Source organism: Varanus komodoensis, unplaced genomic scaffold (genome assembly GCF_004798865.1).
Source record: "Varanus komodoensis strain SLA01 unplaced genomic scaffold, ASM479886v1 scaffold5, whole genome shotgun sequence".
Classification (NCBI taxonomy): Eukaryota; Metazoa; Chordata; class Lepidosauria; order Squamata; family Varanidae; genus Varanus; species Varanus komodoensis.
This window is the reverse complement of record NW_025336087.1, coordinates 6,829,309-6,845,857: the sequence shown is the minus strand read 5'-3', so window position 1 is coordinate 6,845,857 and position 16,549 is coordinate 6,829,309. Positions and strand designations below refer to the sequence as shown.

The 16,549-nt window shown below is 38.5% G+C and overlaps 1 protein-coding gene across 7 annotated transcripts in view; it reads left to right on the top strand.

The window, feature by feature from the left end:
- ERCC8 (ERCC excision repair 8, CSA ubiquitin ligase complex subunit) overlaps positions 1-14,768 on the top strand; it is a 43,220-nt gene extending 28,452 nt beyond the window's left edge. For 4 of the 7 annotated variants that reach the window (XM_044446312.1, XM_044446310.1, XM_044446311.1 and 1 more), the window contains exons 10-12: positions 3,397-3,594; positions 10,603-10,692; positions 11,809-14,768. In XM_044446312.1, coding sequence (XP_044302247.1) covers positions 3,397-3,594; positions 10,603-10,692; positions 11,809-11,871 — 351 coding nt within the window. In that variant the 3' untranslated portion in view covers positions 11,872-14,768. Of the gene's footprint in view, positions 1-3,396; positions 3,595-8,738; positions 10,693-11,808 lie in introns of those variants that run through there. The other 3 variants (XR_006416289.1, XM_044446315.1, XM_044446313.1) reach the window with 3 other exon arrangements.
- The last annotated feature ends 1,781 nt before the right edge of the window (positions 14,769-16,549 follow it).

Genomic DNA, 16,549 nt, shown 5'->3' with positions numbered 1-16,549 from the left:
AAACATCTGGAGACACCAGTTTAGAAAAGAAAATTCTGAGGAGGATGAATGATCTGTACAATTTCTGGCTGCACCATTCCATCTTTGAATGTTTCCCTGCAGGTAGAAAATAAATGTAGTGGGCAAAGTAGCAGACTAGCATTTTATGTTAGTTTTTCACTTCGAGAGGATTTTCTGGACATCACTTTTCAAAATATGCGATTTGAAGAGATACAGTCCATTTTGCCACCAATAATAGATGTTTTTGTTTATAGTTGGATAATTTACAAAACTGTCCTTCATGGGTTTTCTCCTATTTTTATTTATTCCATCCTGTCCAGATATTCCTTTCTCAAAATACCTTTTACAGAGAATAAGTGGGGACTGGTTACAAAATTATCTCAAAGGCTTTCTTTGATTCAAGCTTTCTATATAGTGGTTAAAAAATTACTAAGCTTTCCAAGCTGTTGCACTTTCTCTTTGTACTACTGCTAGTTAAAAAAAAATTGTAGAAGACTTGTTGCATCTTATTCTCCCCTTGACAATCATACATTTCTGTTGTAAGTGGGTGTATACATTTAGCAAGAGATCTTGCTTTTCTGCTTGCTTTTATGAAAGCATGTATCACATTGTGCAGTTGTGAAATATCAAAATAAAATCTCTAAAGGCTTGTCACAGTAAATGTTTTGAAACCCTAATAAACAGATCAGCAGCTCTTATGTATGAAAACAATCTGCAACACAAAACAGGCTGTGTATAGCTATGAGACAAATTACTCACTGTTTCCCTAACACTCCCTCTTCTTCCTGCTGGGCCTCTTTGCTTTACTCAGACTTGGTGAGGAAATCTTTGGCAGCAAGAGGAAATAGTCCTGCTTTTGTTCTTGGGCATCTCCAAGCTTGCTAGCAGTGGTAATATCAGGTTTTCTCATTCTAGATAATTGCTATAATAGCAACTAAAGAGACTGGTGCCCCTTTAAATATGAACAGATTTACACTAACCTAGCCAGCCTTTTTGTTGCACACAGCAAAACTTTTCATGGTATTCTAGACTGTGTTTGAAATATTGACAAAGTTAATGGACCTTTGTCTGAAGTTTTATTATCTTGGTTTATTACTCAGGTGGATGTTTGCCTTGGTAGCAGTATCATATTACAGTATTTGGTCTCAAGGGCGAGGAGTCTTTCATTCTCTGTCAGCATCATTGTTCAGACAGGTGCCAGTTGCCCTGTGAATCGGATTGCCTTTCTCCAACTTCTTCTGGCTTTCAGACATATAGAAGGAAATTCTAGCTTTAAAAGTCTCTAGGAACTAATTTGAACTAGCAAAAACTCATGTAATTGAGCCAGTGGTCTCTCAAAAACATATTTGTTAATCATGTATCAGATATTAAAGTATAAAAGAAAACCAGTGAGGAACCATCTTTTTTCTCATTCAGTGTCCCTGGAAACAAGGCAATGTGGCCATATAGCATTGTTTCAATTGACCTGATTCTGGCCCCTTTTACCTACTCAGTGGAATGTTCACTTTTTTAAAATATCTTTTTTTCAAAATGTAATAATAAAAATAATGAGTAGTTGGTCCAAACCGCTTGTGAAGGCTGCCCCATCCACCTCACAAATCACTCCATACAATCTAATTTCTAGATAGATTTTGTTGGAGCTGAACTTTCTCCTCCGAACAATCACCAGCCATTTTTGCAAGGATTGTTTTCCTTGCAAAATGTCCTTTACTGCTTCCAAGTACAGATCACCCAGAGTGGATCTCTGAGCATGCACAGAGCAGTTTGTTGCACCCAATCTGGTGTTTACTTTCATAAACTCTCCTTATGAACATGCATGGGCCCCAGCCCTCTCTGCAGGCAAGCACACCTCCTCTCTGTACACTGCTCCTGCAACTGGGGCTCCCGTCTCTGGTGATGCCTTGCCATGGGGCTGACAGCAGAGGCCTGGCCTGCATCTGAGCAGCCCCTTCCACTAGCTGTACATTGTGAATGTTCCCAGAGACTGTCTGGCCCAACAAGGCAATCCAGCCTTGAGATAATCGCCTGTACCTGCTCCATCCCAGAATCTTGACCTAAGCTATCCTCCCCAATTCCACCTTACTCTAATTCACTTTCTGATTCCGAAGCATGCTCTGTGGTGTAGCCAGCAGTCCATGAGAACATTTACCCAAGGCCAGCATCCATCTCACAACAGATGCTGCCCTTCCATATCCTGTGAAATCACTGAACCTCCCACTGCAGGGAAGATACAATATCTTGACTTCCCTGTCCTCTGGTGCCAGCCACTCCAGCCTCCTCCCTTTCCTGTCTTCCAGGGTTTTAACATCACAATCTCAGCCTTAATTTTTTTTCTTCATTAGTCTTAATTATCATGTGCTTGTGCTTCTTTGCTCATAGAAGGCTGCAGATTAATTTAATGAGGTCATGCTCCAGGGTCCCTCCTGTGTTTGGCAGATATTTCCTCTGCCTTTCTAGCATGAGGGAAGTCAGCTATCACCTGGGAAGTCAGAATGAATCAGAAAAAAGTTGTCTCTATTTGCAATTCCACACTATACCACTGTGTGATTGTGTAATGGAATACATAGGAATATATAGAAAGGGAGAAAATGGAGTGAAAAAACCATGTGTAAAGGATAAGTTTTTCGGCGCCAGGCGAAGACCTTTTTATTCAAGCAGCATTTTAAATGTTAATATTATTGAATTTTTCTGGCCAGGGCGGCTTATTTTATATTGTATATTTGTAATTTATTTTAATGTATATATTTTAAAATGTTATTTAACTTATCTGTTGTAAGCCGCCCCGAGGCTTCGGTGAATGGGGCGGCATAAAAATGTTTTAATAAATAAAATAATAAAATAAATAAATAAGTTCCTATTTCCACCAAAAAAAAAAAAAAAGATGCCTTGGGAAATAAGCAGCTTAAATACCTCATTTAGAGAAGTCCTTGGGATTTACCCTTGATTCTTTGGGCATTTGCAGACTTCAGGGCTACCCTGAGTCTTCCAGTCCCTCTCTCTGAGTATTACAGTTTTAGTTATGTAAGCACGAGCACTGACAGATGCAGAATGGTATCAGTATATACAAGCAGGGCCCTGCAACAAAATGTTGCAGTGTATCTTAACATGCATATGTGTGCATGTATATTATTTAAGCTCTTATGACTGAAGAGGTTGAAAAACATGAGAGTATCGGAGACAGCAGTCCCTCCTCTAACTTGTGCCTTATTTTTTGTGCATCTTTTTCTTTTTTACTAGTTGGGCATTTAAAACTTGTAGTCAGTCTGTGGGCTAGTCAATGGAACATGAAGCTTCCCTAGGCAATTACTTAAGCCGGCTGGAAAGATGGTCGGGGTGGTGGCAGTTTTAAGTAGGGGTTTAATTAAGGGCTCATTTTGTGGTTTTGTATCTTTACAGGTAAATTATGGGAAGGTGTGCAATGAAAGTAGAAAAGGACTAAAATTCACTGTGTCTCGTGGCTGCAGTCCAGAGTTTGCATTTGTGCCATGTGGTAATACTGTTGCTATTTACACAATTTATTCAGGAGAACTCATATCTGTGCTTAGGGGGCATTATAATTCCGTTGACTGCTGTGTTTTTCAACCTGATTTCCAGGTAAGTGAAGTCTTTGGGGGATTTTTGACCACTTAAGCAAGTTGCTAGACAAGCTGACTTTAAAATAATGGACTGTTATTTGGGTGTGCTTAGTTTAAATAAGACTCCACAGGAAATATTTTTAAATTATGATATAAAGAGCAGTAAGGTTGCTAAATCCATAATGCTTAATTTAGAAATACCCTGACTTATTAAAAAAAAAAACTTTTCTTGGAGGTGTCTTGTCCCAACACCTTGATAGCTCAGTGTCAACTTAATCTTGTAGAAGACTGCTAAAATAGTATTCTGAACTTGTTTAATGGGGCAAAGCCACGACGTTCTGTCAGCTTGTTATGAAAAAAAAATCCTCAGTTTATTGTCCACATTGGCTAGGGATGTTGGGAATTGTAGTCCACATCTGTAAGGCACACGGTGGAGGAAGATTGGCTTAAACTATTGGTCATGTTACTGTTAGGTCTCAGGTTGTTATTGTTGACCTCACTTTGACACCAGTTTTAACAAGTACTTTGTATGGTTCCACTGGTAGATGATTTTATAATTATAGTGAGTTTACTGCTTGTTTTTATTGTCTTTATAAATGTTTTATATCCATTTTATATGTATTTTAGTATATGTAAATCTTTCTTTGTAAACTACTTATATTTTAATCCCAGGGAACATGTCAAAATATTTATGTAATAAGGTACAAAAGGTTTGACTCTATGGATTTGTTATAATGGTTGTGACATATCTAAAACGTCCAGCCTTACAAAATATTGCTGGATTGTTGAACAGCTGGCAGTCCCCCCAACCCTTCTTTTTGGGATCAATAATTACCTCATAAGGGTCATGGATGAAAGAAGCTGTATCTGCTGAAGAATAATTATGTAATTCCAGACTGTCCAATCAGTCGACTTTGTTGGGATGTAACTTTTTCCAAGTCACCCAAAAATGGATAATGGGAACTATTAATAATTAGGTACATGACTGAAATGGATATTTTATGGTAAAGATCACCTTCCTGTATCTTAAAATATCTATTCTGGTTCCTTTACATGGGAATAACTCCAAATCAGACCATTATTAAAGTCAAAACAGTTTCTACTGTACAGAATTAAGTAGGACATTGTTGACATTGATGATACAGTTCCAGAAATGGATTGGTACTTATGTTTTGGGGGCTTGATAAAGAAGCCTTCTCATTCATGAGCAGCCACCGGATAGGGAGCCATGGAATTCCTTTAGCAACAAGCTTGGTACGGGGTTCCAGGCACAAAACTCTCTGCCTCACTCTGAGTGGAGAAAGGGAAGCCAAGATATTGTGCATGTTGTAATAAATGGGCATGCGGAGTGAGTGATACATTTCCAGTTGTTGTTACAAATGAAAAGTATCACTAACAATAGAAAGGGCCTTTATATTTTGAAATGTTCTGCATGCTGACTAAGTTATTGAAGGAGGACAGATTGAAATAGCATTTACATTGCTTGATGAGCCGAAGGAATGAACTGACCCCAGCAGTTAATAAAAGGAGCCGCTAGGGAAATGATGCATGTGTCAACACCTTTGATGGGAAAGGAACTCTCAAGGACACAGTTGATGTCTGATTTCAAAACAGTTCCTATGGACTAGTTCAGAAGTGTCTATAGAATAAGGGTAGGAAACATCATTTGGCCTTGATTACTTCCGCATAGGCTAAACCAATAGGCTGGACAATGCCATGGCAGTGCCTGCCACCAAGCCCCCTTATTTGTCCTCACGTTCACCCCACCTGTTTTTTTCTCTGTGTGCAGAAAGAAGGAAGAAGAATATGCCTCTCTCTGCACAGAGGGAGAGATTCAGCCTCACTTGTTGGAGCAGGTAGTATAAACGCCAGCTGAGTGTGAGAGAATTCCTTGGTTATCTGCTGTCTCTACAGACAGAGGTATGGGAAGAAGAAGAGCATGCAGAGGTGTTCAGCCCTCCATGGGCCAGATTGAGCAAACTTCCCTTGTTTTACAAGATGTAATGACCGAGAATATACCAAGGCTCTCAATATCAAAACAGATAAGAATAACTCTTACAGCTTTCAGTTAGAAACTGAAACAATACAGGAGTACACCAAGGGTGCTTTCAGAGTGAAGTCTTCTAGCACCACTGATCAATTGACATTATGCAGCTATGTCATATTTCCTCCTTAATGGATTTACTGTGAAAAGAAAAAAGTTACAAATGGAAAAGGAGACGGTTTGAATGCCCCCTTCAGAATAAGGAAGGAAGGGTGATTCACAATGAAGGACTTGTCTAGAAGCATCCTAAAATCATTAAGGAGTAGGTTTGTACCACTTGACTATGGCAAAGGTTTCATTGTGCTTGATATTACATGGATGACAGCATCAGCATTTAAGGCAGAGTGAGCTCCATTGTGGACCAGTTTTAATTCTAAAGTTTCAGCAAAGCGTTCAATTGATATTTTTTTACTTATTTAAAACCAAGGATCATCACAAAAAAGGGAAAAGGAAGAATCAGTAAAGATTCAGATCAGATCATCCTGCCACTAATAAATCTGCCTATCAATAGTTCCATCTAATTTTGAAGGCAGCTACTACAAATAAACTTAGTATGTAACATCTTTGTAAGATCATCCAAAAGCATTTCACTTTCTCAGAATCTCACATTTCCAGACAAGAAAGCAAAATAATTTCCCTCTAGTGCCCTGTACACTGGGCTGTACAAGGAATCATGACAGATACTCTTCACCCATAAAAAGAAAGATATTGGTCCCATGGAACTTTGAAGAGTCTTCCTTCTGAATAGGCAGTAGGCATGGTTCAGAATGCAGCTTGGAAAAGGCCTTTTTAAAGAAAGAAGTGTAAATTCATATACATAATGTTTCAGAGTGTGATTTACTGTGGTGTGCCTATGCCATAACGAAAACAGGCATTTGCTACATTTTTCATAACCTGGTCAAACACCTTATCAATAAGATTAATTGCCAAGTGCTTCAAGTCACTTCTCTCTAATATCTGAAACAAAATGTTCTAATCCTTGGGCAGATCTTCACTCTGCTCTTTCTGACGTTCTAGGCCCAATTATTCCTGGAAGCATGGCTTTGGTAGTGCATCACTGGTCATATGCTTGTAGCACACAAACAGCTTCTTATGTATATAACTTTAATAAATAGCATACCAACTTTTAGCTTAAAACATTATAGCTAGAGTATACTGGGGCAAATCTCAAAATTTTGTTCAGCATCACTTCCAAAGAACTTAAATTAACTTTCTCATAACTCTGCTAGTACAAGATATGGGCAAATAACTTTTCCTGCAATAATTTTAATTTTCAGTGGCCTAAGTTTGATACGTTATTCCCGATGCTTGATGGATTTCACATCTGCCTCCTATAGTTAAGTGCCTCCCACTTCTGATTCAGACAATCATTCCAGGAGAAATACAATGGTTAATGGTGTTGGAAACTGCTGAAAGATCACAGCAGGTCTTAGAGGGGATAGTGGCATAGGTGGGTGGAGGGGTCATTCTTCTGGGGACATTCCACACTTAAATGAAGCAAGTGTCTAGATGGAAATCAGTTTACAGTCAAACAGGTACAGGTACTTAGATACAAGAAACCTACCAGACTCATTGGTCACATCAGTTGCGCAAAAATCTTCCTGAATTTCATTGCTTCGTAGATGGGACTTTAAAAGAAAAAGGAAGATTTTGGAAAGAAATAAGAATACTTTTCCTTCTTTTGCAATTGGACAACAAGGAGTAAACAGTGATTTCATGTTGGGGTTTTCTGGGGCATACATTATGTTTCCTGTATTTTCATAACTGATTAAAGAAATACTGAAGTATTCTTCTGGAAAAAGATAAATGTTTGACTTTATTTGCTAAGCTAAAATAGCTCAAATTTAAAAGTCTATTTTCAAAGACTCTTAAGTATCTTAGAAATTATTGTGACTTACTGTATAAAGTTCTGTGATCTCAAGTTGGTTTTCAGTGAAGAAATCAGATTGGATATTTTAAGGTACATGGAGGTTCTCCGTGTTGTCTCAAAGTGGTACCAGTTTCAGCCATGAACATTACCATGTAATTACTAGTCCCTGTTCTGCCTTTTTTGAAGGGCTCAAAAAGAAGGAAAGTCCCAATAGAGTCAGACAGATTGGACATTCTGGAACTATGTGCACTCTTCCCTAGAGATCATGCTTATTTCATCCATGTACATTATGATGTAATTATTGGCTTTGAAAGGGGATTGGGGAGAGTTGCCATCTACTAAATACCCCTGTAATTGCTCATAAGGCTAGCAATTTTAAGATATCATAATTTGTGTAAGATGTCCAGATAATCAAAATATTTTGACATGGGCACTTGGACTATTCATAGATCTCTCAGGGGATATATTAAACTATTAAATAAATACAAATAATAGATGAACAGAAGAAAATGTCATTTTCTTTCTTCCTTTCTTTTTAAACTTCCTTTGTTCTAATATTTTCTTTCTGTACTCTCTTTTACACTAACACACTAGAAACAAAATAGGTTAAAACAAGCAAGTGTGAACTTCAAACCCCATCAGTTAGTTAATAAAAGTATAGCTGATTGTCCTAGTAATTAAAACCATTCTAAGTTTCAACCTTAGTAAAATACGATTCTGAAGTAAGAAGAAAAAGAGAAAATAAATGAACTTAAATCAGTCATGGTTTTACAATAAATGCATTATAAGAAATCCCCTTCTTGGAAGTACACCTTATCATGGTGACACAATTTGAGAGTGTCAGACCAATGCCTCCAGAAGACCAAACTCTCTCATTAGTCTGGTGTCCTAGCTGTGTCACCCAAGGTGGAATGGTCAAAACTGAGGCACCAGGCTACAATGCAATGCAGCCACTTATCTTCAGGAGAAATGGTCACATCAGCTGATGAGAATGAATATGTCTAATGGCAATGGGGTCAGAGAAACTCCTAAAGGGCAGCCATTGGGCAGCAACAGTAGTTGAAAGCTACACTGGTGCAAGATCTTTCACAGGCAGCAGAAGTGACAACCTAATTCTCGTTAGTATTGCACAGAAGGAAGCAATGGTAAACCGTTAGAATTTTCTTCCCTTGAAAACCCTTTGATGAAACAATCCAAGATGAAACAAGATATAGTGCCAGAAGATGAGATTTCCTCCACCCCTGCACAGGTCAAAAAACTTCTGAGGAAGAAGTAGTTCACTAAAGGAGAACTACCATTAGTGCTGCTGTTAATGATGCAACTAGATCAACACCAAAAGGAAGTCTGGTGGCTGATATATACAAAAGCAGAAGGAGAGATGCATATCGTATAAAACTGACCATGGAATGTGAGAGGTATGAATCAAACTGGAAAGTGTAAAACAAGAAATAGACTGTCTTAATATCACAGTATTTGGTGTGAGTAAGCTAAAGTACACAGGAATGGAATATTTTCAGTCAAACAAGCATGAATTGTTTTACTCTGGAAGTGACAAACTCAAAAGAAATAGAATGGCCCTACTGTTTGAGGCAAGATGTAGCACAGGCAATAAGGCACTATGATGTGATGTCCAACCAAATCATATCAAACAGAACTCTCAGAAAACCTATCACCCAAACCATAATTCAAGCCTACATTCCAACAACAGATGCCAAAGTAGAAGAAATCAGAAACTCATATGTAAGCCTCCAAGAGGAAATTGATAACACCAAAGCATGTGAATAGATCACTGTTGACTGGAATGCAAAAGTAGGGAAGCAAAACCTCATATTGTGGAAGCATTTGGCCTAGGGGTCAGAAACAAAGCATGGAAACACACCGAATTCTGCAAAGGGAACAATTTGTTTATCTCAAATATGTACCACAAACAACTAATCAGATGACTGCACACATGGACATCACCCAATCGCCAATAGAGAAATCACACACACTATGCAATTGGAGGTAGGAAATGGCTGTATTCTTGCTGCCAAAACAACACAGGAGCAGATTGCAGTAGTGACAAGAACTATTAATATCAATGCACAGAAAAAGTGAAACAGATCACTAAGAGAACTATAGTGCCAAAATATAACTTCAATAACATTTTTGAGAAATTTTAGGTCCATATAAAGAACAGATTTACATTACTAAACTTGATTGACATCAGCCAGGCAAAGTAATGTCCAAGGTGTTGAAACAAATAATTTATCCTATCTGGATTCCAAAAAGAGGTAGTTGAGAGCATATCACAAATATATGTTGGATACTGGATTGAGAAGATTATCAGTCTATGTTTTATAGACTACAGCAAAGTCTTTGTGTGGATCATGAGAAGCTATGGATTGTCCTGAAAGAAATGGGTGTGTTTCAGCACTTGATTGTCCTAATACATAATCTGTATCATGCAAAAGAAGCTACAGTTAGTGAAGAATATGGAGAAACAGAATGGTGCCTATAGACAAAGTTGTCAAATGGGTGTGAATTTTTTGTCCCTGTCTGTTCAATCGGTACTCAGAACTTATCAGAAAGCAAGCAAACAAGCTTGCTCATTTGCTCGATTAGGATGAGAGGAAGGAATGAAAATCAGTAAAAGATACATCAGTAATTTAAGATATGCAGGTGATACCACATTATTGACAGAAAGCAACTGAAGCGTACATTTATTTCTAGTAATGCATTAAGCACATTCTATTGCATTGAGAAATTATAATCTTAATAACTTTTATATATTTATCTACAATTCATCCTTATATCCCTCTTTCAGTTCCATTTATTTTGGATTTATGTGGTTCTTGATTCTAACTGCTGATTCTGTCTGGTTTGATAGTGATTAAGAATACAATCCTGAATGCCCTTACTAGCAAGTAAGCCCCACTGGAACTGCCTTAGAGGAAACATGTTTTAAGATTTTGCTGTTAACCATGGTGAACTTGCTGAGGCAGCAAAGAGATATTTCATTATATTTAATTTCCTTACTCCAAATATTAAATTCTCCTTTCTATATTTGTCTCAAACTTTCCTCTAGCAGTATTCAGTAATTACTCTGTGCTTTGTGTATTTCTTAATGTCAGGAACTTTATAGCAGTGGCAGGGACAGCAATATCCTTACCTGGGTCCCATCTCTGAGGCAGCCAGAACCTGATGATACTTCTGATGAAAAGGTAAATAGCATTCCACTGGAGAGGGGCTAGTATTGGAGCTTCTGTGGACAAAGTTTATCTTGTGTTTATTACAGTAAAGGAAGAAATACTTGCACACATTAGTGATCAGTTTAACCATTGCGGAAGCTGATCAGTGAGGTTGCAGATGGTGGCTTCATTCAGTTGCACTTGGTCTCAGTGCTCACCTGTGTGCCATTTCAGTGCAGGAGGACCAGATGAATCTTAGAGCTCTATAAGACCATGGTATTTATACCTAACAGTGATCAACAAGTGATGTGGGCTCAGGTTTCAAGGTTATGTGGGCTGACTTATCTATAGGAAATCATGTGCATGCCTGATATGTCCATGGCTACTATTTCTTGCCTTTTTGGCAGTATTGATTAAACCCAATATCTGCACACCTTCTCCCTCCCTTCTTCCTTCAGCTTTTTGCTTGCCAGGAAAAATTAAAATATTTTGAGAATCAACTATAGAATAAAACACATGCAGAACTGAAAGCACTGTCTGAAAGTTGGCTGCTAATTTTTAGGTGCTAAACATTTAAATGGTTTTGTTTTAGCTGCCAGGGTGCACTACTTAAGCAAAGCAGTTGACACCTGGCAGGTTGGGTTTTACAGAAAGGCTTTGGCAAGTCCACACAAGCCATTCCCACCTGTCCTTGATCATGACCCTGAAGCAACAAAATGTATTAACTTTGCCAGTCATACCGCACCACCTTCCGTGCTCACAGCAAGAGACTTCCTGCGGCCCTTTCAGTGGCTGCTCCTAGACTCCAGAACTCCCTGCCAAGGATGACCTGGCTAGCTGCATCTCTGTTCTCCTTCCACTGCCAGGCAAAGATATTTTTATGCTGGCAGGTTTGGGGCATCTGCACTGATTTGGTGGTGGAGTAGCTGGTAATCTGCTATTTCTTACTGACATGTTTTTAATTAGATGAGCTTTAATCTTTTAAATATAACTTTGCCGTTTTATCTGTATTTATTGTTAATTCTCTTGCTACTATTTTTAGTAGCAAGGGGGCTTTCAGTTTATTATATAACAAGTAGAAATTGTTATAGACAACGTTAATCTCCTGACAGTGTGATTTTCCCTCTTCCTTTTTATTTGCTGTCTCAGAAGTTCTTAAATCCTGCATTTCAAGATACATGGAGCGGCAGTGAAGATGACGATGATGGGTGAATTCCCAGTGACCTGTCAACATAAAATTGACATTCATGCACTGTTTTCCAAAGAAAGCATATTTTGTCGTACTGACAAAGGGGACCAGACTAGAGCCAGGTGCTTATATTCTGAAGGGCAGCTTATGCAATTTCCCTCAGCAGTTATTTCCCTTTTTGTACTTATTCCTGTTTTAAAATAATGCCAGATTTTCCTTTCTATTTTGTCATAACCAAAGTATTATGTCTACAGCGTCAGTTAAAATGGAATGGAATACTTCCCTTCTCCTTCTTGTTTTTGTTTTTTTCATATAGGTTAAGACTAACAGCTTGAATAGGACTCAGAAATGTACATGCAGGCAATGCAAGCAGGCCAGAACTGGTATTATGTGTTCAGACCACAGTTATTAGTCCAGCTACCATATTTACACAAGCGGCACTTTCTAAACTCCATTCAAGGGCAGCCTTACATAGAAAGCCAGGTTATTCTTGTCCCGATGGGGACAAGGCTGAGCTGCCAGCTGAAACTGGTAGAAGACATTCCATGTCATTGAGGACACCTGCATCTCATGTGACAAAGATGGGTCAAGGAGCACAGCCCCCCCCCCCCGACTAAACCTACTCCTTCAAGAGGACTCCATCTCCCCATCTGAAACACTTTGAACACTCTGCATCAGGTCAGAGAGATCCCCTCCCAACAGTGTCTCAGTCTTGTCTAGCTTAAGCTTCAATTTCTTAACCTTCATCCAGTCCATTGGCATAGCCAGGTACTGGTTTTGCACATCCACTGCCTCACCTGCAGAAAAAGAAGAGGAGAAACAAAGCTGCATTTCATCAGCATACTGAGGACAGTGACTCCAACGTTCCAGAATCTTACACCAACGTGTGAGCCCTGTTTGTCATCTTTGAGGCCTGCCTGGCTGCTTCCTTCTGCTTTTTCTGTTGCCCATGGGAGATACCACCAGCAGTGGTAGAGCAGAGATAAAGAACAAACTGTTCTTGGCTGATTTCCAAGTTACTGATAGGTCTTTCAACCTGGAAACACCTTGTGTCTACAACACCACCAATTTATTATAGTTAGCGACCAGCTAGTTCTTCTTAAGCAATTTACAATAAATACCATAGGTTAAAATACTCCAAATATTTAAAAAAAACGATGCAAAATTGTTTAGAATCACCTGTTACAGTTTCTCATTAAAATTTTAAAACATTGCATCTGATATTTTTTGCAGCGCTTGCAGGCAGCTGCAAAAAACCTAGCACAGCAAGCTGTTAACTGGGCATTGGTGCTTCTAAGGAACATCCTAGCAACCTCTGCATCAGATCTCCCTCGCCCCCTTCTAACCAGATGAGAAATAAACTTGCCCCGTATTTCTTGATAAAATCAACAGTAAAAAAATAACATGTTCAATTGTTTCAACCTCTCTGGCACCACAAAGGCAAACCCTCTCTGCCATTGGCATCTTACAGTATTTCCTCTCAAGACTGCAGAGGGGAGTACTCGCCATCTCGCTAGAGAAGAGGCTCTTCGAAGAGTGGGAGATTCCAAAAACAATACATAAAGTGCTGTCGCAATGATGTATTTGGTATTTTCCAGTGCCAAAAAATCTGGTTCTCTCCTGATACCACATTGCCACTCAGTATCTAACACTCTCTGTTTGGTAATTGCTATTGCCTGATCCAGTCCCATTACTATAAGAATCTGTGGTGAGAGTCCTAGAGATGTAAGTTTTTGATGGACTATAGTTAGCCAGGATGATCAAAAACAGTCCTGAAGGATTAAAGAAGTTAGTCCCTGGGGGCAATAGTTTAATCTGAGCCAAAAGTTAATAGAGGTGAGGCTTACCCTAGCCTCTATTTTGATCAGACCAGAATCTCGTAAGTGCATACTAGCATTAGAGACACAGCTAGGCATACAAAAAATTGCCCATATAAATTTTGATTGAATTTTTTCTAATGGGGCAAACACATTATGCAAAACTTTTAGCTTAACTTGTTAGCCATGGACATATAATGTGAGCCCACAAAGGGAATCATAATTTTTCAATAGAGAAATAGACACATGGACAATCATAAAATAGGTTAACCTGCAGTTGCCAATTGAGGCCATGGGAAGGCTCTTTGTGCTGAAACTGGTTCCCTGTCTGGTTCCCTGTCTAGTTCCATCCCTTTTTCCTTATCAGCCTGGATTCCCCCCGCCCCTTTTAATTCAGTGCAAGAGGGAAATGCTTATATTATGCATAGGCTCTTTAATGAATTCTTGTGTATATCCAAAATATAAAAAGAATTTCTTAAAATTCTTATTTGTTGTCATTTGTATGTATGAAGAACTGTTTTCCTTTGTTTACTGGGAATCTCCTCTGTAACAGCAAAAGAATAAATAGATGGTGCAAAAAAGAAAAAAAGTGATCAATTGAAATTAGTTGTTTAAAATGCTGAAGCCTTATATTGCTCAGAACTGCAGTACTGGACAAGCTGTTTTGATGAGTCTGTGCTGTGTTAGATATTGTTTTATCTGTTACATTTTTAAATTTTAACTATTTTTAAAGGTTATGGTATTTTATTGTATTGTGGTCTTGTTTTAGGAACTGCTGTAAACTGTACAGAGAGCTTTGAATATTGGGCAGTAGAGAAATTAAATGAATAATTTGTAACAATTCACCAGCCTATAAAATGGGGTTATAGAAATTGAGTAGTCAGCTTTGAATGCCATGCAAAGTGACACAGCATTCCCTAGACAATGACAGAGAGTAACCGATACCAAACGCACTGATCTCTTGAAATATATTTTAAGATAACAGGGTTTCTCACCAAAAAAGGGAAATAATATAGGATGGGGTTTTTGCGGGGGAAGGGTTACTGTGAGTTTCAAAACCAATGTAAAAAACACTAATAAAATAAAATGAAGTGTTAAAGTTTTCTTGTATGAAATTTGAATCTATTATTATATATTTATTGTTTGTTCTTTGGATTTTTATCCCACCCCATTAGCCATAAGGCTCCCGCATTTAGTTGCCCTGTAGATTTTACATACAGCAAAACATATTACTATTCTTAGTGAGAGTTATGCCTAGACTTCTCCAAAGGCACCACAAATGTCCACATATTTATCAATTTTGGATTACACCTAAAGACCATCCATTTAAAACTTGAAAGCATCATCAAATCTTCAACCCATTGTGTTATCAAAAGTGCCCATTTGCCCTTCCAGAGCTCTAATGATTGTCTTTTAACTGTCAAAAGGGCATGGAGAACCTGTTTACAATGACCTTACATTAAGTCCAAAATGATGAGTAGATAATTAAAAAATACGTGCGTGTCTATAAATATTAAACAACTTTCCATCATAAAGTTTTATTATAATTATCACATCCTCCCCCAAAAAGCAGCCATTGTGCATTCCCAGAACATGTGGGTAACAGAAACATCAGCTTCATTACACCTACAAAAATTGATCAATTTAGATAAACCCATATAAAAGACTTTATGGTGTCCAGTATATGCAAAACATCAGTTTTTACTGAAACAACCTGGGATCCATTATCCCTTCTGAGATAGATGCCAATAAAGCAATGCATTGATTGGGCAAAAATACGATAGTCATTACATTCTTGCTTAAGACTCTGTGCCTTATTTATGCACCAATGATATTTATAAATAGGAACTGTGGGTCAGTACAACTGCAGCCTCATTCAATATGCTCAGTAACAAAGGAGTCTCTGAGGCTGTAAAGGCTGCAAGGCCAAACCTCGGTTCCATCAGGCATTTCAAGTGTATGTGTTGCCGTTTGACCACAGTGGACAAATCTTATTTAGCATACAAAGCAGAAAATAACAGAGTTACCATGAGACCTACAAGCTGAACCAAAGTAAAAATCAGCCTGGCTCTCCAGAGCAAGACTTTTCCCCACCACCCCTTTTCCACTCTACAGAAGACTTAAAGGCACAGTCCTTTTAATAGAGGTTAACAGGTTATTTTAACAGCATTAAAATTCTGTTTGAGATTTGGATGAAACATCTGCCCATTGATTCCTAACTGAAACATCTCCTTCCTTCCCTTTCAGAAAGATTCCACCCCTAGCGTGACTCTTGGGAATTAGAAGAGGGAATGCCAGAACACTTCATAATTAATCTGCTCAATCTGTTGTCTCTACACAAAGAACTCCCCCTCAATCTCCTCCCCACCCAGTTCTGATACGTCTCCTTCCTTTTCCAAGGCAGGCTGGTTCTCATGCTCCAAGTATCTTCACTTGGTAACCTTGATGCTGCAAAATCAACTGCTGCCCTTCCCTCCCCGCCCTCCGGCTTCCTCCTCAGAATCAGACAAAACCAAGGAGACTAACGTGTTGGAGCTGTGCCCCCCTTTACAATGCCCCCTTCAAGTCTGTCAAACAAGCTTTCTTGCCAATTGCTAAATCTGACTTTCCCCATAGACTTAATTTTGCATGCCCAACTAATAACATGTAATTAAAATGATACTGTGTGCCACACCTCTGCCATTACTGTAGGAGACTATTTGTTTTGATATTTCAAGAAGTGCATACATTCCATTTGGGGAGAAGATCCAAAGCTGACAATTCCAAATTTGACAAGGAAAAAGTTTGATATGAGTGAAAAGACCAATGTTGTTCATAGTGTCTAGGTAGTTCCAAGTCAAGAGAGGTATACCATCAGGTATTGGGATCCCAAGCAGTGTAAGTC